This window comes from Tachyglossus aculeatus, chromosome X3 (genome assembly GCF_015852505.1).
Source record: "Tachyglossus aculeatus isolate mTacAcu1 chromosome X3, mTacAcu1.pri, whole genome shotgun sequence".
Lineage (NCBI taxonomy): Eukaryota > Metazoa > Chordata > Mammalia > Monotremata > Tachyglossidae > Tachyglossus > Tachyglossus aculeatus.
This window is the reverse complement of record NC_052099.1, coordinates 5136125-5158746: the sequence shown is the minus strand read 5'-3', so window position 1 is coordinate 5158746 and position 22622 is coordinate 5136125. Positions and strand designations below refer to the sequence as shown.

The following is a 22622-nucleotide window of genomic DNA, read 5'->3' as shown; positions in this document are numbered from 1 at the left end:
AAATACGATTGAATGAATGAATGAAAGGCCCAACTTCTGTTGCCAACTTGCACTTCCCGAGCGCTTAGTCCAGTGCTCTGCACACGGTAAGCGCTCGGTAAGTACGATTGAATGAATGAATGAAAGGCACAACTTCTGTTACCAACTCGTACTTCCCGAGCGCTTAGTACAGTGCTCTGCACACGGTAAGCGCTCGATAAATGCGATTGGATGAATGAATGAACGAACGAATGAACGAACGAATGAATGAATGAACAAATGAATGAATGAACGAATGATTGAACGAACGAATGAACGAATGAATGAACGAATGAATGAACGAACGAATGAATGAACGAACGAATGAATGAACGAATGAATGAATGAACGATCGAATGAACGAACGAATGAACGAACGAATGAACGAATGAATGAATGAACGAACGAGTGAACGAACGAATGAATGAATGAACGAATGATTGAACGAACGAATGAACGAACGAATGAATGAACGAACGAATGAATGAACGAACGAATGAATGAACGAATGAATGAATGAACGAACGAATGAACGAACGAATGAACGAACGAATGAACGAACGAGTGAACGAACGAATGAATGAATGAACGAACGAGTGAACGAACGAATGAATGAATGAACAAACGAACGAATGAATGAATGAACGAATGATCATGACTGAATGCCTCCCCCCGGGCCCGCTCTTGGTGGGTCCCTCGGCGCCTACAGCGCGAACTACATCTCCCAGAAAGCACCGCGGCGTTCGAGGGCTGCCGCGCATGCTCCCCCCGCCCCTCCGCGGCCGCGGCCCCTGCACTTCCGGCGCCGGCCGCGAGGGTTTCCTCTTCCAAGCGCGCCGTGGGCCCCCGGGGGTGCGCCGAGGTGGGCCCGCCCTGGCCGCCCCATGTCCCGCAGGAGCGCGAGGCCGGCGCGAGGGGACACGCCGACCCCCGACCCCCCCGCGGGGGGCGCAGGTGATGGGCCGACCCTCCCCGGCCGGGGGGGGGGGGAGGGAGGGAGGGAGGAGAGGGCGCCCCCCCCGCCGCCATGGTACGGTCCGCCGGCCCGGCCCCCCCTCCCCTCGCCCGCCCATGGAACGGTCCACAACCCCGCCTTCGTCAATGGAGCCCCCTCCTCCCGCGCGCGCCTCATCATCCTCACAATAATAATAATAATAATAATAATAATGATAATGGCATCTGCTAAGCGCTTACTATGTGCTAAGCGCTGGAGGGGGATACGAGGGGATGCTGAGGCGGCTCCCACTCTTCATCCCCATTTTCCAGATGAGGCCACTGAGGCCCTGAGAGGAAGAATAATGATGATAATAATAATAATGGCATTTATTAAGCGCTTACTATGTGCCAAGCACTGTGCTAAGCGCTGGGGAGGTTACAAGGTGATCAGGTTGTCCCACGGGGGGCTCCCAGTCTTCATCCCCATTTTCCAGATGAGGCCACTGAGGCCCTGAGAGGAAGAATAATGATGATGATAATAGTAATAATGGCATTTATTAAGCGCTTACTATGTGCCAAGCACTGCTCTAAGCGCTGGGGAGGCTACCAGGTGATCAGGTTGTCCCACGGGGGGCTCCCAGTCTTCATCCCCATTTTCCAGATGAGGCCACTGAGGCCCTGAGAGGAATAATAATGATGATGATAATAATAATGGCATTTATTAAGCGCTTACTATGTGCCAAGCACTGCTCTAAGCGCTGGGGAGGCTACCAGGTGATCAGGTTGTCCCACGGGGGGCTCCCAGTCTTCATCCCCATTTTCCAGATGAGGCCACTGAGGCCCTGAGAGGAAGAATAATGATGATAATAATAATAATAATGGCATTTACTAAGCGCTTACTATGTGCCAAGCACTGTGCTAAGCGCTGGGGAGGTTACAAGGTGATCAGGTTGTCCCACGGGGGGCTCCCAGTCTTCATCCCCATTTTCCAGATGAGGCCACTGAGGCCCTGAGAGGAAGAATAATGATGATGATAATAGTAATAATGGCATTTATTAAGCGCTTACTATGTGCCAAGCACTGCTCTAAGCGCTGGGGAGGCTACAAGGTGATCAGGTTGTCCCACGGGGGGCTCCCAGTCTTCATCCCCATTTTACAGATGAGGCCACTGAGGCCCAGAGAATAATAATAATAATGATGGCATTTATTAAGCGCTTACTATGTGCCAAGCACTGCTGTAAGCGCTGGGGAGGCTACCAGGTGATCAGGTTGTCCCACGGGGGGCTCACAGTCTTCATCCCCATTTTCCAGATGAGGCCACTGGGGCCCTGAGAAGAAGAATAATGGTATTTGTTAAGCGCTTACTATGTGCCAAGCACTGTTCTAAGCGCTGGGGAGGCTACAAGGTAATCAGGCTGTCCCCCTTGGGGCTCACAGTCTTCATCCCCATTTTCCAGATGAGGGAACTGAGGCCCAGAGAAGAATAATGAGGGCATTTGTTAAGCGCTTACTATGGCTAAGCACTGTTCTAATAATAATAATAATAAAATGATGGCATTTATGAAGCGCTTACTATGTGCCAAGCACTGTTCTAAGCACTGGGGTAGATACAAGATAATCAGGTTGCCCCCCGTGGGGCTCCCAGTCTTCATCCCCATTTTCCAGATGAGGCCACTGAGGCCCTGAGAAGAATAATGAGGGCATTTGTTAAGCGCTTACTATGTGCCAAGCACTGTTCTAAGCACTGGGGAGGCTACAAGGTAATCAGGCTGTCCCCCTTGGGGCTCACAGTCTTCATCCCCATTTTCCAGATGAGGCCACTGAGGCCCTGAGAAGAATAATGAGGGCATTTGTTAAGCGCTTACTATGTGCCAAGCACTGTTCTAAGCGCTGGGGAGGCTACAAGGTAATCAGGCTGTCCCCCTTGGGGCTCACAGTCTTCATCCCCATTTTCCAGATGAGGCCACTGAGGCCCTGAGAAGAATAATGAGGGCATTTGTTAAGCGCTTACTATGTGCCAAGCACTGTTCTAATAGTAATAATAATTATAATAATGATAATGATGGCATTTATGAAGCGCTTACTGTGTGCCAAGCACTGTTCTAAGCGCTGGGGAGGCTACAAGATAATCAGGTTGCCCCCCGTGGGGCTCACAGTCTTCATCCCCATTTTCCAGATGAGGCCACTGAGAAGAATTATGAGGGCATTTGTTAAGCGCTTACTATGTGCCAAGCACTGTTCTAATAATAATAATAATAATAATAATAATAATAATAATGGCATTTATTTATTTTACTTGTACATATCTGTTCTATATATTTTATTTTGTTAGTATGTTTGGTTTTGTTCTCTGTCTCCCCCTTCTAGACTGTGAGCCCACTGTTGGGTAGGGACTGTCTCTATATGTTGCCAACTTCTACTTCGCAAGCGCTTAGTACAGTGCTCTGCACACAGTAAGCGCTCAGTAAATATGATTGATTGATTGATTTATTAAGCGCTTACTATGTGCCAAGCACTGTTCTAAGCGCTGGGGAGGCTACAAGATAATCGGGTTGTCCCCCGTGGGGCTCCCAGTCTTCATCCCCATTTTCCAGATGAGGTCACTGAGGCCCTGAGAAGAAGAATGAGGGCATTTGTTAAGCGCTTACTATGTGCCGAGCACTGTTCTAATAATAATAATTATAATAATAATGATGGCATTTATGAAGCACTTACTATGTGCCAAGCACTGTTCTAAGCTCTGGGGAGGATACAAGATAATCAGGTTGTCCCCCGTGGGGCTCCCAGTCTTCATCCCCATTTTCCAGAAGAGGCCACTGAGGCCCTGAGAAGAATAATGAGGGCATTTTTTAAGCGCTTACTATGTGCTGAGCACTGTTCTAATAATAATAATTATAATAATAATGTCATTAAATGATCCCCATTTCACAGTTGAGTTAACTGAGGCTCAGAGAAGTGAAGTGACTTTCCCAAGGTCACACAGCGGACATGTGGCGGAGCCGGGATTCGAACCCAGGACCTCTGACTCCAAAGCCCGGGCTCTTTCCACTGAGCCACGCTTCTTCGCTTCTCTTCTCTGGGCCTCAGTTACCTCATCTGGAAAATGGGAATTAAGATTGTGAGCCCCACGCGGGACAACCTGATGGCCTTGTATCTACCTCAGTGCTTGGCACAGAGTAAGCGCTTAACAAATCAATCATATTTATTGAGCGCTTACTGTGTGCAGAGCACTGTACTAAGCGCTTGGGAAGTCCAAGTTGGCAACATATAGAGACAACAGACCCATCCCCTAAAAGAAGGGGGAGACAGAACAAAACCAAACATACTAACAAAATAAAATAACATACTAACAAAATAAAATACTAACAAATACTGTAATTATTATCGGGAGAGGATAATCAATCAATCAATCAATCAATCGTATTTATTGAGCGCTTCCTGTGTGCAGAGCACTGTACTAAGCGCTTGGGAAGTCCAAGTTGGCGACATATAGAGACAGTCCCTACCCAACAGTGGGCTTTACAGTCTAGAAGGGGGAGACGGAGAACAAAACCAAACATACTAACAAAATAAAATACTAACAAATACTATAATTATTATCTGGAGAGGACAATCAATCAATCAATCGTATTTATTGAGCGCTTCCTGTGTGCAGAGCACTGTACTAAGCGTTTGGGAAGTCCAAGTTGGCAACATATAGAGACTGTCCCTACCCAACAGTGGGCTCACGGTCTAAAAGGGGGAGACAGAGAACAAAACCAAACATACTAACAAAATAAAATACTATAATTATTATCGGGAGAGGACAGTCAATCAATTAATCATATTTACTGAGCGCTTCCTGTGTGCAGAGCACTGTACTAAGCGCTTGGGAAGTCCAAGTTGGCGACATATAGAGACAGTCCCTACCCAACAGTGGGCTCACAGTCTAAAAGGGGGAGACAGAGAACAAAACCAAACATACTAACAAAATAAAATACTATAATTATTATCAGGTGAGGATAATCAATCAATCATATTTATTGAGCGCTTACTGTGTGCAGAGCACTGGACTAAGCGCTTGGGAAGTCCAAGTTGGCAACATAGAGAGACGGTCCCTACCCAACAGTGGGCTCACAGTCTAAAAGGGGGAGACGGAGAACAAAACCAAACATACTAACAAAATAAAATACTATAATTATTATCGGGAGAGGACAATCAATCAATCAATCGTATTTATTGAGCGCTTCCTGTGTGCAGAGCACTGTACTAAGGGCTTGGGAAGTCCAAGTTGGCGACATCTAGAGACGGTCCCGACCCAACAGTGGGCTCACAGTCTAAAAGGGGGAGACGGAGAACAAAACCCAACATACTAACAAAATAAAATACTATAATTATTATCGGGAGAGGACAATCAATCAATCAATCGTATTTATTGAGCGCTTACCGTGTGCAGAGCACTGTACTAAGCGCTTGGGAAGTCCAAGTTGGCAACACATAGAGACAGTCCCTACCCACCAGTGGGCTCACAGCCTAAAAGGGGGAGACGGAGAACAAAACCCAACATACTAACAAAATAAAATACTATAATTATTATCGGGAGAGGACAATCAATCAATCAATCGTATTTATTGAGCGCTTCCTGTGTGCAGAGCACTGTACTAAGCGCTTGGGAAGTCCAAGTTGGCGACATCTAGAGACGGTCCCGACCCAACAGCGGGCTCACAGTCTAAAAGGGGGAGACGGAGAACAAAACCAAACATACTAACAAAATAAAATACTATAATTATTATCGGGAGAGGACAATCAATCAATCAATCGTATTTATTGAGCGCTTACCTTGTGCAGAGCACTGTACTAAGCGCTTGGGAAGTCCAAGTTGGCAACATATAGAGACGGTCCCGACCCAACAGTGGGCTCACAGTCTAAAAGGGGGAGACGGAGAACAAAACCCAACATACTAACAAAATAAAATAAATAGAATAGATATGGACAAGTAAAATAAATCAATAAATAGAGTAATAAATATGTACAAAAACATATATATCAATACAACAGACCCATCCTCTGCCCACAGCAGGGCCTCCCGTTGTGGGCAAGGAGTGCGTCTATTGTACCGCGCCCTCCCAAGCGCTTAGTACAGCGCTCTTCGCCCAGTTAAGCGCTCAGTAAGTACCACTGAGTGACGGTGCCAACTTGTACTTCCCAAGCGCTTAGCACAGTGCCCTGCACACAGTAAGCGCTCAATAAATACGATTGATTGATTGATCGATTGTCCGGCGGTCCCAGGCCCGGCGGCGGCTCGGTGCCGGAGTGAGCTGGACGCCCGTCGCAGCAGGTGCCGGATCCGTCTGGGAGGACACATGGAGCGCTGGTGTCTCCTCAAGGACCGCCTCGGCTTCGCCCTGCATTCCCAACTCGCCAAATTCCTGCTCGACAGGTGCGCCGGGAACGGGATTTGCCCCATCCGGGAGGTCTTCCCTGACTAAGCCCCCGGTGATGATGCTATTTATTGAGCGCTTCCCATGTGCCAAGCGCTGTTCTAAGCCCCCGGGGAGGTTGCGAGGTGATCAGGTTGTCCCTCAGGGGGCTCGCCGTCTTCATCCCCATTTTCCGGACGCCGGGAACGGGATTCGCCCCGTCCGGGCCGTCTTCCCTGACTAAGCCCCCGGTGATGATGCTATTTATTGAGCGCTTCCCGTGTGCCAAGCGCCGTTCTAAGCCCCGGGGAGGTTGCGAGGTGATCAGGTTGTCCCTCGGGGGGCTCGCGGTCTTCATCCCCATTTTCCGGACGCCGGGAACGGGATTCGCCCCATCCGGGACGTCTTCCCTGACTAAGCCCCCGGTGATGATGCTATTTATTGAGCGCTTACTATGTGCCAAGCACTGTTCTAAGCCCTGGGGAAGTTGCGAGGTGATCAGGTTGCCATATGTTGCCAATTTGTACTTCCCAAGCGCTTAGTACAGTGCTCTGCACATAGTACGTGCTCAATAAATACGATTGATGATGATCAGGCTGTCCCTCGGGGGGCTTGCAGTCTTCATTCCCGTTTTCCAGACGCCAGGAACGGGATTCGCCCCATCCGGGACGTCTTCCCTGACTAAGCCCCCGGTGATGATGCTATTTATTGAGCGCTTACTATGTGCCAAGCACTGTTCTAAGCCCTGGGGAGGTTGTGAGGTGATGAGGTTGTCCCTCGGGGGGCTCGCGGTCTTCATCCCCATTTTCCGGACGCCGGGAACGGGATTCGCCCCGTCCGGGACGTCTTCCCTGACTAAGCCCCTGGTGATGATGCTATTTATTGAGCGCTTCCCATGTGCCAAGCGCCGTTCTAAGCCCTGGGGAGGTTGCGAGGTGATCAGGTTGCCATATGTTGCCAATTTGTACTTCCCAAGCGCTTAGTACAGTGCTCTGCACATAGTAAGTGCTCAATAAATACGATTGACGATGATCAGGTTGTCCCTCGGGGGGCTTGCAGCCTTCATCCCCGTTTTCCGGACGCCGGGAACGGGATCCGCCCCGTCCGGGAGGTCTTCCCTGACTAAGCCCCCGGTGATGATGCTATTTATTGAGCGCTTCCCATGTGCCAAGCGCCGTTCTAAGCCCCGGGGAGGTTGCGAGGTGATCAGGTTGTCCCTCGGGGGGCTCGCGGTCTTCATCCCTATTTTCCGGACGCCAGGAACGGGATTCGCCCCGTCCGGGCCGTCTTCCCTGACTAAGCCCCCGGTGCTGATGCTATTTATTGAGCGCTTCCCATGTGCCAAGCGCCGTTCTAAGCCTCCGGGGAGGTTGCGAGGTGATCAGGTTGTCCCTCGGGGGGCTCGCGGTCTTCATCCCTATTTTCCGGACGCCGGGAACGGGATTCGCCCCGTCCGGGACGTCTTCCCTGACTAAGCCCCCGGTGATGATGCTATTTATTGAGCGCTTCCCATGTGCCAAGCGCCGTTCTAAGCCCCGGGGAGGTTGCGAGGTGATGAGGTTGTCCCTCGGGGGGCTCGCGGTCTTCATCCCCATTTTCCGGACGCCGGGAACGGGATTCGCCCCGTCCGGGCCGTCTTCCCTGACTAAGCCCCCGGTGATGATGCTATTTATTGAGCGCTTACTATGTGCCAAGCGCTGTTCTAAGCCCCGGGGAGGTTGTGAGGTGATGAGGTTGTCCCTCGGGGGGCTCGCGGTCTTCATCCCCATTTTCCGGACGCCGGGAACGGGATTCGCCCCATCCGGGACGTCTTCCCTGACTAAGCCCCCGGTGCTGATGCTATTTATTGAGCGCTTCCCATGTGCCAAGCGCCGTTCTAAGCCCCGGGGAGGTTGCGAGGTGATCAGGTTGTCCCTCGGGGGGCTCGCGGTCTTCATCCCTATTTTCCGGACGCCGGGAACGGGATTCGCCCCGTCCGGGACGTCTTCCCTGACTAAGCCCCCGGTGATGATGCTATTTATTGAGCGCTTCCCATGTGCCAAGCGCCGTTCTAAGCCCCGGGGAGGTTGCGAGGTGATCAGGTTGTCCCCCGTGGGGCTCGCGGTCTTCATCCCCATTGGACAGGCGAGGGAACTGAGGCCCGGAGGGGTGAAGTGACCGGCCCAAGGTCACCCGGCAGATGAGTGGCGGGGCCGGGATTCGAACCCGCGACCTGTGCCTCCCAAGGGCGGCTCCTCTGGGAAAACTTTCCCTGCTTTCCCTCTCCTTTGGCCAAACCGGCGGGCGCCGGGGGCGGCGGGGCCTCGGGTCGGGGGGCGTCGGGCTCCGCACGCGGTGGGCGCTCAGTAAGTACGATGGAGCGAGTGAATCCCCCTCTCCTTGCAGGTATAGCTCCCCCGGCTGCGTGCTCTGCACAGGTAGGGGGGCCAGGGTGGGGTGCACGGTTTAGGGGGGCGTGGGGGGATTTGGGGGGCCGGATCCCCGCCGCTCCGGGAGGAAGCCGGTCAGGAATCGCGGCGGATCGGGATTGCCTCCATCCGCTGCCGAGTTGTTAGTACGCTCAGTAAATACCATCAAATAATAATGACGATGATGATGATGGCATTTATTAAGCGCTCACTACGTGCAGAGCACTGTACTGAGCGCCATCAGGTGGTCCCCCGGGGGGCTCCCAGCCTTCATCCCCACTTTCCAGAGGAGGAAACCGAGGCCCAGGGAAGCGAAGGGACTCGCCCAAAGTCACGCAGCTGACAGTCGGCGGAGCCGGGACCTCTTGACTCCAGAGCCCGGGCTCTTTCCGCTGAGCCACGCTGCTTAAATAATAATAATAATAATAATAATAATAATAATAATAATAATAATGGCGTTAAGCGCTTACTACGTGCCAAGCCCTGTTCTAAGCGCTGGGGAGGTTCCAAGGCGATCCGGTTGTCCCACGGTGGGGGGGGCTCCCGGCTTTAATCCCCATCTTACAGATGAGGCCCAGAGAAGTGAAGTGACTTGCCCAGAGTCACCCAGCTGACAGCTGGCGGAGGCGGGATTTGAACCCACGACCTCGGACTCCAAAGCCCGGGCCCTCTCCACTGAGCAGTGACGGCGACGGTGGCTGTCCGACTTAAGCGCTTATTTTACGCCTCGGAGCGGACTGGGGGCTGAGGGAGACGCCGGATCATTTATCCGTTCAGTCGCATTTATTGAGCGCTTACTGTGTGCAGAGCACTGTACTAAGCGCTTGGAAAGATAATCATTCATTCAGTCGTATTTACTGAGCGCTTACTGTGTGCAGAGCACCGTACTAAGCGCTTGGAAAGATAATCAGTCATTCAGTCGTATTTACTGAGCGCTTACTGTGTGCAGAGCACCAGACTAAGCACTTGGAAAGATAATCATTCATTCAGTCATATTTACTGAGCGCTTACTGTCTGCAGAGCACCAGACTAAGTGCTTGGAAAGATAATCATTCATTCAGTCGTATTTAATGAGCACTTACTGTGTGCAGAGCACTGTACTAAGCGCTTGGAAAGATAATCATTCATTGTCATATTTACTGAGTGCTTACTGTGTGCAGAGCACCCGACTAGGCGCTTGGAACGATAATCATTCATTCAGTCGTATTTACTGAGCACCTACTGTGTGCAGAGCACCGTACTAAGCGCTTGGAAAGCTAATCATTCATTCAGTCCTATTTACTGAGCGCTTACTGTGTGCAGAGCACCGTACTAAGCGCTTGGAAAGCTAATCATTCATTCAATCATATTTACTGAGCGCTTACTGTGTGCAGAGCACCCGACTAGGCGCTTGGAACGATAATCATTCATTCAGTCGTATTTACTGAGCGCCTACTGTGTGCAGAGCACCGTACTAAGCGCTTGGAAAGCTAATCATTCATTCAGTCCTATTTACTGAGCGCTTACTGTGTGCAGAGCACCAGACTAAGCGCTTGGAAAGATAATCATTCACTCAGTCGTATTTACTGAGCGCTTACTGTGTGCAGAGCACCGTACTAAGCGCTTGGAAAGATAATCATTCATTCAGTCATATTTGCTGAGCGCTTACTGTGTGCAGAGCACTAGACTAAGCACTTGGAAAGGTAATCATTCAGTTGTATTTACTGAGCGCTTACTGTGTGCAGAGCACCATACTAAGCGCTTGGAAAGGTAATCATTCAAGTTGTATTTACTGAGCGCTTACTGTGTGCAGAGCACCGTACTAAGCGCTTGGAAAGATAATCATTCATTCAGTCGTATTTACTGAGCGCTTACTGTGTGCAGAGCACCGTACTAAGCGCTTGGAAAGCTAATCATTCATTCAGTCGTATTTACTGAGCGCTTACTGTGTGCAGAGCACCGTACTAAGTGCTTGGAAAGATAATCATTCATTCAGTCGTATTTACTGAGCGCCTACTGTGTGCAGAGCACCGTACTAAGCGCTTGGAAAGCTAATCATTCATTCAGTCGTATTTACTGAGCGCTTACTGTGTGCAGAGCACCAGACTAGGCGCTTGGAACGATAATCATTCATTCAGTCGTATTTACTGAGCGCTTACTGTGTGCAGAGCACCGTACTAAGCGCTTGGAAAGCTAATCATTCATTCAGTCGTATTTACTGAGCGCTTACTGTGTGCAGAGCACCGTACTAAGCGCTTGGAAGGATAATCATTCATTCAGTCATATTTACTGAGCGCTTACTGTGTGCAGAGCACCGTACTAAGCGATTGGAAAGATAATCATTCATTCAATCGTATTTACTGAGCGCTTACTGTGCGCAGAGCACCAGACTAAGCGCTTGGAAAGATAATCATTCATTCAGTCGTATTTACTGAGCGCTTACTATGTGCAGAGCACCGTACTAAGCGCTTGGAAAGATAATCATTCATTCAGTCGTATTTACTGAGTGCTTATTGTGTGCAGAGCACCAGACTAAGCGCTTGGAAAGCTAATCATTCATTCAGTCGTATTTACTGAGCGCCTACTGTGTGCAGAGCACCGTACTAAGCGCTTGGAAAGATAATCATTCATTCAGTCATATTTACTGAGCGCTTACTGTGTGCAGAGCACCGTACTAAGCGCTTGGAAAGCTAATCATTCATTCAGTCGTATTTACTGAGCGCCTACTGTGTGCAGAGCACCGTACTAAGCGCTTGGGAGGTCCAAGTTGGCCCCGTCTAGAGCGGGCTCACAGTGGAGCAGGCGGAGCACGACGTCCCTGTCCCCCACGAGGCTCCCAGACTAGGAGGGGCCGCGGGCGGTACCGCGTCCCCACTTCGCAGATGCGGGAACCGAGGCCCGGGGCGGTAGCGGGGATTCGAACCCAGAACCTGCGACTGCCGGGCCCGGGGCCGGATGCCCGCCCTCGGGGGGCTTGGGGGGGGTCTGAGGGGATGCTTTCCGCCCGCCCCGTTCCCGGCAGGTGTGGAGCCGCCACCGTCACCGCCGCCGCCTCCTCCTGAAGGCCTCCAGGCTCTGGTCCTGCTGTCTCACGCCCACAGCCGCTCGTGCAGCCTGGCACCGGGGCTGCGGGAGCCGGGGGGGCCCGGCCGGGGGGCTGGTTTGGGAATGCCCGGCCGGGCACAGCTTTTCCTGGACCCCCGCCCGGCCCCGGATCCGCAGGGATGCAGGTAAGCGGGGCGACGGATGCGGGATCCCCCTCCATCTCCGGGCCCGAAGCCGCCCTCTGAACCCGTCCGCGGGCATCCTTGCCCTCCGCCATCCCTGCAGCTTCCCTGGAAGAGAGCCGGGAGGAGACCGGGACGTCCAGGTGAGGCCGGAGGGAAGGGAGGGAAGGAAGGAGGGAAGGCCGGGGGCCGCCCTGACCGGGAACGTCGGGCCCGCAGCGGAGAAGGAGCCCGCCGGGTACCGGACGAGGGACGGCAGCGGGATGGAGAGGAGGAGAAGGAAGGCTTTCCACCGGATGAGGGACCGCGGCAGGAGGAAGAGGATGGAGAGGACGGAGAGGAGGAGAGGGAAGGCTTCCCACCGGACGAGGGACGGCAGCAGGAGGAAGAGGATGGAGAGGACGGGAAGGGAGGCTTTCCGGAGGCCGTGAGCCGCTGGGCCTACAGCCCTTCCATGGAGGGGTAAGTTGGGTCTTAGAGGGGGCACAGTCGGGGGGTCCCCGACGCGGGGAAGAACGGGCAGCTCGGAGGGGCGCGCCGGATCGGGATGGGAAGCCGGGGTCCGGCGGGGGCGGGCTATTTGCAGAGCGCCCCGGAGCAGACCGGATCGCCCAGTGGGTAGGCCCGGCGGTCCCCGCCCGCCACGAGCTCGCAGTCCGGAGCGGGGAGACAGACGCGGATATAAAGGAATTAATTCCCAATGTGATGGGAATGATGGCGTTTGTTAAGCGCTTACTATGTGCAAAGCACTGTTCTGAGCGCTGGGGGGGGATCAGGTTGTCCCCCGTGGGGCTCACGGTCTTCCTCCCCGTTTGGCAGGTGAGGTCACTGAGGCTCAGAGAATAATAATAATAATAATGGCATTTATTAAGCGCTTACTATGTGCAGAGCACTGTTCTAAGCGCTGGGGGGGATACAAGGTGATCAGGTTGTCCCCCGTGGGGCTCACGGTCTTCATCCCCGTTTGACGGGTGAGGTCACTGAGGCGCAGAGAATAATATAATAATAATAATGGCATTTATTAAGCGCTTACTATGTGCCAAGCACTGTTCTAAGCACTGGGGGGGATACAAGGGGATCAGGTTGTCCCCCGTGGGGCTCACGGTCTTCATCCCCGTTTGACAGGTGAGGTCACTGAGGCGCAGAGAATAATCATAATAATAATAATGGCATTTATTAAGCGCTTACTATGTGCAGAGCACTGTTCTAAGCGCTGGGGGGGATACAAGGTGATCAGGTTGTCCCCCGTGGGGCTCACGGTCTTCATCCCCGTTTGACAGGTGAGGTCACTGAGGCGCAGAGAATAATCATAATAATAATAATGGCATTTATTAAGCGCTTACTATGTGCAGAGCACTGTTCTAAGCGCTGGGGGGGATACAAGGTGATCAGGTTGTCCCCCGTGGGGCTCACGGTCTTCATCCCCGTTTGACAGGTGAGGTCACTGAGGCGCAGAGAATAATCATAATAATAATAATGGCATTTATTAAGCGCTTACTATGTGCAGAGCACTGTTCTAAGCGCTGGGGGGGATACAAGGTGATCAGGTTGTCCCCCGTGGGGCTCACGGTCTTCATCCCCGTTTGACAGGTGAGGTCACTGAGGCTCAGAGAATAATAATAATAATAATGGCATTTATTAAGCGCTTACTATGTGCAAAGCACTGTTCTGAGCGCTGGGGGGGATACAAGGGGATCAGGTTGTCCCCCGTGGGGCTCACGGTCTTCATCCCCGTTTGACAGGTGAGGTCACTGAGGCGCAGAGAATAATCATAATAATAATAATGGCATTTATTAAGCGCTTACTATGTGCAAAGCACTGTTCTAAGCGCTGGGGGGGATACAAGGGGATCAGGTTGTCCCCCGTGGGGCTCACGGTCTTCATCCCCGTTTGACGGGTGAGGTCACTGAGGCGCAGAGAATAATATAATAATAATAATGGCATTTATTAAGCGCTTACTATGTGCAAAGCACTGTTCTAAGCGCTGGGGGGGGATACAAGGGGATCAGGTTGTCCCACGTGGGGCTCACGGTCTTCATCCCCGTTTGACGGGTGAGGTCACTGAGGCTCAGAGAATAATAATAATAATGGCATTTATTAAGCGCTTACTATGTGCAAAGCACTGTTCTGAGCGCTGAGGGAGATACAGGGTGATCAGGTTGTCCCCCGGGGGGCTCACGGTCTTCATCCCCGTTTGACAGGTGAGGTCACTGAGGCGCAGAGAATAATCATAATAATAGTAATGGCATTTATTAAGCGCTTACTATGTGCAAAGCACTGTTCTGAGCGCTGGGGGGGATACAAGGTGATCAAGTTGTGCCCCGTGGGGCTCACGGTCTTCATCCCCGTTTAACAGGTGAGGTCACTGAGGCTCAGAGAATAATAATAATAATAATAATGGCATTTATTAAGCGCTTACTATGTGCAAAGCACTGTTCTAAGCGCTGGGGGGGATACAAGGTGATCAGGTTGTCCCCCGTGGGGCTCACGGTCTTCATCCCCGTTTGACGGGTGAGGTCACTGAGGCTCAGAGAATAATATAATAATAATAATGGCATTTATTAAGCGCTTACTATGTGCAAAGCACTGTTCTAAGCGCTGGGGGGATACAAGGTGATCAAATTGTCCCATGTGGGGCTCACGGTCTTCACCCCCATTTGACAGGTGAGGTCACTGAGGCTCAGAGAATAATAATAATAATAGTAATGGCATTTATTAAGCGCTTACTATGTGCAAAGCACTGTTCTGAGCACTGGGGGGATACAAGGTGATCAGGTTGTCCCCCGGGGGGCTCACGGTCTTCATCCCCATTTGACAGGTGAGGTCACTGAGGCGCAGAGAATAATCATAATAATAATAATGGCATTTATTAAGCGCTTACTATGTGCAAAGCACTGTTCTAAGTGCTGGGGGGGATACAAGGGGATCAGGTTGTCCCCCGTGGGGCTCACGGTCTTCACCCCCGTTTGACGGGTGAGGTCACTGAGGCTCAGAGAATAATATAATAATAATAATGGCATTTATTAAGCGCTTACTATGTGCAAAGCACTGTTCTAAGCGCTGGGGGGGATACAAGGGGATCAGGTTGTCCCACGTGGGGCTCACGGTCTTCATCCCCGTTTGACGGGTGAGGTCACTGAGGCTCAGAGAATAATAATAATAATGGCATTTATTAAGCGCTTACTATGTGCAAAGCACTGTTCTGAGCGCTGAGGGAGATACAGGGTGATCAGGTTGTCCCCCGGGGGGCTCACGGTCTTCATCCCCATTTGACAGGTGAGGTCACTGAGGCGCAGAGAATAATCATAATAATAATAATGGCATTTATTAAGCGCTTACTATGTGCAAAGCACTGTTCTGAGCGCTGAGGGAGATACAGGGTGATCAGGTTGTCCCCCGTGGGGCTCACGGTCTTCATCCCCGTTTGACAGGTGAGGTCACAGGCTCAGAGAATAATAATAATATTGATGGCATTTATTAGGCGCTTACTATGTGCAAAGCACTGTTCTAAGCGCTGGGGGGGATACAAGGTGATCAGGTTGTCCCCCATGGGGCTCACGGTCCTCATCCCCTTTTGACAGGTGAGGTCACTGAGGCTCAGAGAATAATAATAATAATAATAATGGCATTTATTAAGTGCTTACTATGTGCAAAACACTGTTCTAAGCGCTGGGGAGGTTACAAGGTGATCAAGTTGTCCCACGAGGGGCACATGGTCTTCATCCCCGTTTGACAGGTGAGGTCACTGAGGCTCAGAGAATAATAATAATAATAATAATAATGGCATTTATTAAGCGCTTATTATGTGCAAAGCACTGTTCTAAGCGCTGGGGAGGTTACAAGGTGATCAGGTTGTCCCACGGGGGGGGGGCTCCCGGTCATAATCCCCATTTTCCAGATGAGGGAACTGAGGCCCAGAGAAGTGAAGTGACTTGCCCAAGGTCACCCAGCAGACGTGGCGGAGCTGGGATTCGAACCCATGACCCCTGACTCCAAAGCCCGTGGGGCGGAGGGCGCAAACCTCCAGACCGCTGCCTCCTCGGACCTCAAACGAGTGTGACCCGGGAGGCAGGGGGACCCGGGTTCTAATCCCGGCTCCGCCACCCATCTGCTGGGTGTCCTTGGCCGAGTCACTTGACTTCTCTGGCCCTCAGTGCCCTCATCTGTGAAATGGACCGCAAGCTCCTTGTGAGACAGGGCGTCCCACCTGATTAGACCGTATCTGCCCCGGCGCTCAACGCAGTGCTTGGCACGTAGTAAGCGCTCAACGCATGCCATTAAAGAAGGAAAGAACGGGGATCGAAGGGTAAAGGGAAAATGTCAGAGGGTGTCTTTTCATCCATTCGTATTTTATAATAATAATGGCATTTATTAAGCGCTTACCGTGTGCAGAGCACTGTCGTAAGCGCCGAGGAGCTTACGAGGTGATCAGGTTGTCCCACGGGGGGCTCACCGTCTTCATCCCCATTTTCCAGATGACGGAACTGAGGCCTAGAAAAGTGAAGTGACTTGCCCAGAGTCACACAGCTGACAAGCCGGGATTCGAACCCACGACCTCTGACTCCAAAGCCCGGGCTCTTTGAGCCCCGCTGCTTCTCTATACTACTACTAATAATAATGTTGGTATTTAAGCGCTTACTATGTGCCAAGCACTGTTCTAAGCGCCGGGGGGGCTACAAGGTCACCAAGGTTGTCCCACGGGGGGCTCACAGTCTTCACCCCCATTTTCCAGATGAGGTCACTGAGGCGCGGAGAAGTGATGTGACTTGCCAAAGTCACACAGCCAACACTTGGTGGGGCCGGGATTTGAACCCGGGACCTCCGACTCCAAAGCCCGGGCTCTTTCCACTGAGCCACGCTGCTGCTCTATCCTAATAATAATAATGTTGGTATTTTAAGTGCTTACTAATCAATCCATCGTATTGAGCGCTTACTGTGTGCAGAGCACTGTACTAAGCGCTTGGGAAGTCCAAGTTGGCAACATAGAGAGACGGTCCCTACCCAACATCATCATCAATCATATTTATTGAGCGCTTACCGCTTCTCCAGTCATTCGCTTCGACTGAGCGCTGTACTAAGCGCTTGGGAAGTACTGTGGGGCGCGTGCTGCGTGCAAATACTGGACCCCCCCAGTGATGACGGAAATCAATCATCAATCGTATTTATTGAGCGCTTACTGTGTGCAGAGCACTGTACTAAGCGCTTGGGAAGTACAAGCTGGCGACATATAGAGACGGTCCCTACCCGACAGCGGGCCCACAGTCTAGAAGGGGGAGACGGAGAACAAAACCAAACATACTAACAAAATAAAATAAATAGAATAGATAGGTACAAGTAAAATATATAGAGTAATAAATATGTACAAACATATATATATATATATATATATACACACATACAGGTGCTGCGGGGAAGGGAAGGAAGTAAGATGCGGGGGATGCAGAGGGGGACGAGGGGGAGAGGAAGGAAGGGGCTCAGTCTGGGAAGGCCTCCTGGAGGAGGTGAGCTCTCAGTAGGGCCTTGAAGGGAGGAAATCAATCAATTGTATTTATTGAGCGCTTACCGTGTGCAGAGCACTGTACTAAGCGCTTGGGAAGTCCAAGTTGGCAACATATAGAGACGGTCCCTACCCGACGGTGGGCCCACAGTCTAGAAGGGGGAGACGGAGAACAAAACCCAACATACTAATAAAATAAATAGAATAGATAGGTACAAGTAAAATAAATAGAGTAATAAATATGTACAAACATATATATATACACATATATACAGGTGCTGCGGGGAAGGGAAGGAGGTAAGACGGGGGGGATGGAGAGGGGGGCGAGGGGGAGAGGAAGGAAGGGGCTCAGTCTGGGAAGGCCTCCTGGAGGAGGTGAGCTCTCAATAGGGCCTTGAAGGGAGGAAATCAATCGATCGTATTTATTGAGCGCTTACCGTGTGCAGAGCACTGTACTAAGCGCTTGGGAAGTACAAGTTGGCAACATATAGAGACGGTCCCTAACCGACGGTGGGCCCACAGTCTAGAAGGGGGAGACGGAGAACAAAACCCAACATACTAACAAAATAAAATAAATAGAATAGATAGGTACAAGTAAAATATATAGAGTAATAAATATGTACAAACATATATATATATATATATATACACACACATACAGGTGCTGCGGGGAAGGGAAGGAAGTAAGATGCGGGGGATGCAGAGGGGGACGAGGGGGAGAGGAAGGAAGGGGCTCAGTCTGGGAAGGCCTCCTGGAGGAGGTGAGCTCTCAATAGGGCCTTGAAGGGAGGAAATCAATCGATCGTATTTATTGAGCGCTTACCGTGTGCAGAGCACTGTACTAAGCGCTTGGGAAGTCCAAGCTGACGACATATAGAGACGGTCCCTACCCGACAGCGGGCCCACAGTCTAGAAGGGGGAGACGGAGAACAAAACCCAACATACTAACAAAATAAAATAAATAGAATAGATAGGTACAAGTAAAATAGAGTAATAAATATGTACAAACATATATACATATATGCAGGTGCTGCGGGGAAGGGAAGGAGGTAAGACGGGGGGATGGAGAGGGGGACGAGGGGGAGAGGAAGGAAGGGGCTCAGTCTGGGAAGGCTTCCTGGAGGAGATGAGCTCTCAGTAGGGCCTTGAAGGGAGGAAATCAATCGATCGTATTTATTGAGGGCTTACCGTGTGCAGAGCACTGTACTAAGCGCTTGGGAAGTCCAAGTTGGCAACAGATAGAGATGCTTCCTACCCAACGGAGGGCTTACAGTCTGGAAATGAGACCGGTAAGAACGGGAAAGCGGAGGGAAGGGGCGCGTCTTGGAGCCCCCCATCGCCGTTCCTGTCCGCAGGGAGCCGGCGGCGGCCCCCCGCTCTCCTAGCCCGGAAGCCCCCGGCCCCCCGAAGGAGGAAGGGGCGCGCGTGGCCCCGGGTGCGGCCCCCAGACCCAGCCAGGACCCAGGGGCCCGAGGAGCCGGGTGAGTCGCGGGGCCGGGGCGGGCCGGTGGGGAGGGCCGGCCCGGGGTCCCCGCTGAGCCCCCTCTCCCTTCCCAGCCGGAGACCCCGGGCCTCCCCGCAGCCCCCCGACGACGACGTAGCCCAGATCGGCCCCAAGAGGATCAGGTCAGTCTGGGGGGTCCCCGCGGCAGGGGGGGGGGGGAACCGAGGCCGGGGCTGGAGGCGTCGGACCACCGCCCCCGCCCTCCGCAGGAAGGCGGCCAAGCGGGAACTGCTGCCCTGCGACTTCCCGGGCTGCGGGAAGATCTTCTCCAACCGGCAGTACCTCAACGTAAGGCGGGCCGGGGCGGTGGTGGGGGGGACGGCGGACGGGGGGCTCGGATCGGGCGGCGGCGGGGGGCCCAGGGTGCCGCCCCCCACGCCGCGGGCGTCCGGGCCCCCCATGACCCCAGCATCACAGGAAGTACCAGCACGACCAGCAGAAGTCCTTCTCGTGCCCCGAGCCGGCCTGCCGCAAGGCCTTCAACTTCAAGAAGCACCTGAAGGAGCACGTGAAGCTGCACAGTGGTCAGTGGCCTCCCCCCCCGGCCCCGTTCCCCGACTCCCGTTCCCATCCCGGGAGGTCCCGGGCGGTCCCGGGAGGGCGGAGCGGGAAGGCCGGGAGCCGAGCGCGAGGCCCGTCCGTGCCCGCCAGACACCCGCGACTACATCTGCGAGTTCTGCGCCCGCCCCTTCCGCACCAGCAGCAACCTGGCCATCCATCGGCGCATCCACACCGGGGAGAAGCCCCTGCAGTGAGTGGGGAGGAGGGCGGAGCGCTGTGCTGAACGCTCGGGAGAGCGGGCAGACGCGTCCCCGCGTAGCGACCGCGACGGTACTTGTCAAGCTGTGTGCAAAGCGCTGGTTACGGTTTTCATCCCCATTTTCCAGACGGGGCCACTGAGGCCCAGAGCAGTGAAGGGACTCGCCCAAACACACCCGGCTGGGATTCGAACCCACCACCTCCGACTCCAAAGCCCAGGCTCTGCCCGCCGAGCCACGCTGGGTGACCGCTGGCCCATCTCTTAACCTCTCCGGGCCTCGGCGTCCCCCCCCCCGTTATTCTAATTATTATTATTAATAAGGTATCCGTTAATCAATCAATCAGTCGTATTTATTGAGCGCTTACTGTGGGCAGAGCACTGGACTAAGCGCTTGGGAAGTCCAAGTTGGCAACATCTAGAGACGGTGTCTACCCAACAGCGGGCTCACAGTCTAGAAGGGGGAGACAAGACAGCAAAACAGAACATGAGGACGAGCGTCAGGTCGTCAGAACAATAATAATAATCAATCAATCAATCAATCAATTGTATTTATTGAGCGCTTACTATGTGCAGAGCACTGGACTAAGCGCTTGGGAAGTACAAATTGGCAACACATAGAGACAGTCCCTACCCAACAGTGGGCTCACAGTCTATAAGGGGGAGACACGACAGCAAAACAGAACATGAGGACGAGTGTCAAGTCGTCAGAACAATAATAATAATAATAATGGCATTTATTCATTCATTCAGTCGTATTTATTGAGCGCTTCCTGTGGGCAGAGCACTGTACTAAGCGCTTGGGAAGTCCAAGTTGGCAACATATAGGGACGGTGTCTACCCAACAGCGGGCTCACAGTCTAGAAGGGGCAGACAGAGAACAACCATTCTAAGAACCGGGATGTGCTTAGAGAAGCAGCGTGGCTCGGTGGAAAGAGCCCGGGCTTTGGAGTCAGAGGTCATGGGTTCGAATCCCGGCTCTGCCCATTGTCAGCTGGGTGACTTTGGGCAAGTCACTTCACTTCTCTGGGCCTCAGTGACCTCATCTGGAAAATGGGGATGAAGAACGTGAGCCCCCCGCGGGCCAACCTGATCACCTTGTCACCTCCCCAGCGCTTAGAATGGTGCTTTGCCCATAGTTAGCGCTTAATAAATGCCATTATTATTATTATTATTATTATTATGATGCACGCAAGGTGATGAGGTTGTCCCACGTGGGGCTCACGGTCGTCACCCCCGTTTTCCAGATGAGGGAACTGAGGCACCGAGAAGTGATAGACCATTGTTGGGTAGGGACCGTCTCTGTATGTTGCCAATTCGTACTATCCAAGCGCTTAGTACACAGTAAGCGTTCAGTAAATACGATTGAATGACGTGACTCGTCCAAGGTCACCCAGCAGGCTCCGGCCACCGAGCCGCGCTGCCTCTCACCTGCAAAACGGGCGACCCCGGGCAAGTCGCCGCGGGCCTCGGTTTCCCCACCCGTCGGACGGGGCCGACGCGTCCCGTGTTCCCGGCCCCAGGTGCGAGATCTGCGGGTTCACGTGCCGGCAGAAGGCGTCGCTGAACTGGCACCGGCGGCGGCACGAGGAGGCGGCGGCGGCCTTCCGCTTCCCCTGCGAGCTGTGCGGCAAGCGCTTCGAGAAGCCCGACAACGTGGCCGCCCACCGCAGCAAGAGCCACCCGGACCCCCGGCCCGGCCCCGGGACCCCGCCGCTCCCCGAGGGGGGCGCGCCCCAGTGACGCGGGGAGCTGGGCGCCCAATAAAGAGTATTTTTCATAAGAAGAAGAAGAACCGTGGCATTTACTAAGCGCTCACTCTGTGCAGAGCACTGTTCTAAGCGCCGGGGAGGTTCCAGGGTGCTCAGGTTGTCCCGCGGGGGGCCCACAGTCTCCATCCCCGTTTTCCAGGTGAGGTCACTGAGGTCCGGAGAAGTGAAGCGGAGCCGGGATTCGAACCCGTGACCTCCGACTCCAAAGCCCGGGCTCTTCCCGCCGAGCCACGCCGCTTCTCGCGTCCGAGCGCGGCCCGGATCCGCGGGTGGGGGAATCCGGTGCGCGCTGTACTAAGCGCCGGGACGGAGACGAGCCGATCGAGCGCGAGGCCGGCGGGGTGACCCCGAGCAAGTCGCTTCATCATCATCATCATCAATCGTATTTATGGAGCGCTTACCGTGTGCGGAGCACTGTGCGAAGCGCTTGGGAAGCCCAAGTTGGCAACATCTAGAGGCGGTCCCTACCCAACAGTGGGCTCACAGTCTAAAAGGTAATAATCATAATGGTGTTTGTTAAGCGCTTACTATGTGCACTGTTCTAAACGCTGGGGGAGATACAAGGTGATCAGGGTGTCCCACGGTGGGGGGCTCACGGTCTTTCATCCCCATTTTCCAGATGAGGGAACTGAGGCCCAGAGAAGTGAAGTAACTCGTCCAAAGTCACACAGTTGACAGGAGGCGGAGCCGGGATTCGAACCCACGACTTCCGACTCTTTCCACCGAGTCCCTTGAGTTCTCCGGGGCCCGTCTCGCGGAAACGGGGACTCGATACCCCCCCCGTCCCCCCGCGCCGGGAAAACCGGGGTCGGGAACGCGAGCCCTCCCGGGGCGGGGGGGACGGACGGCGGGACCCCGGCGGGAATCGGAGCTTCTGCCCAGGACGTTCCCGGCTGGTCCCCTCCTTCCCACCCTGGAAGAAGGAGACTCGTTGGGAACAAACCGTCTTTATTGGACCGACAGACGCGCGGGGAGGGTCCGCGGGCTCTCCCGCCTCAGCTGGCCCCGCTCTCCGTCTCATCATCGTCATCGTCGGTCGTATTTATTGAGCGCTTACTATGTGCAGAGCGCTTGGGAAGTACGAATCGGCACCATACAGAGGGAGCTGCTGTTGTTGTCGTCTCC

At 53.2% G+C, this 22622-nt stretch overlaps 1 protein-coding gene across 1 annotated transcript; it reads left to right on the top strand.

The window, feature by feature from the left end:
• Positions 1–850: 850 nt before the first annotated feature.
• ZNF692 (zinc finger protein 692) lies at positions 851–21504 on the top strand. Its single transcript, XM_038770362.1, is given in 13 exon segments — positions 851–972; positions 6223–6373; positions 8739–8770; positions 11763–11890; positions 11892–11970; positions 12071–12110; positions 12187–12429; positions 18820–18945; positions 19022–19090; positions 19178–19256; positions 19378–19492; positions 19620–19719; positions 21249–21504. Coding segments are annotated over 13 exon segments (1452 nt in total). The 5' UTR covers positions 851–902; the 3' UTR covers positions 21469–21504.
• Positions 21505–22622: the final 1118 nt, after the last annotated feature.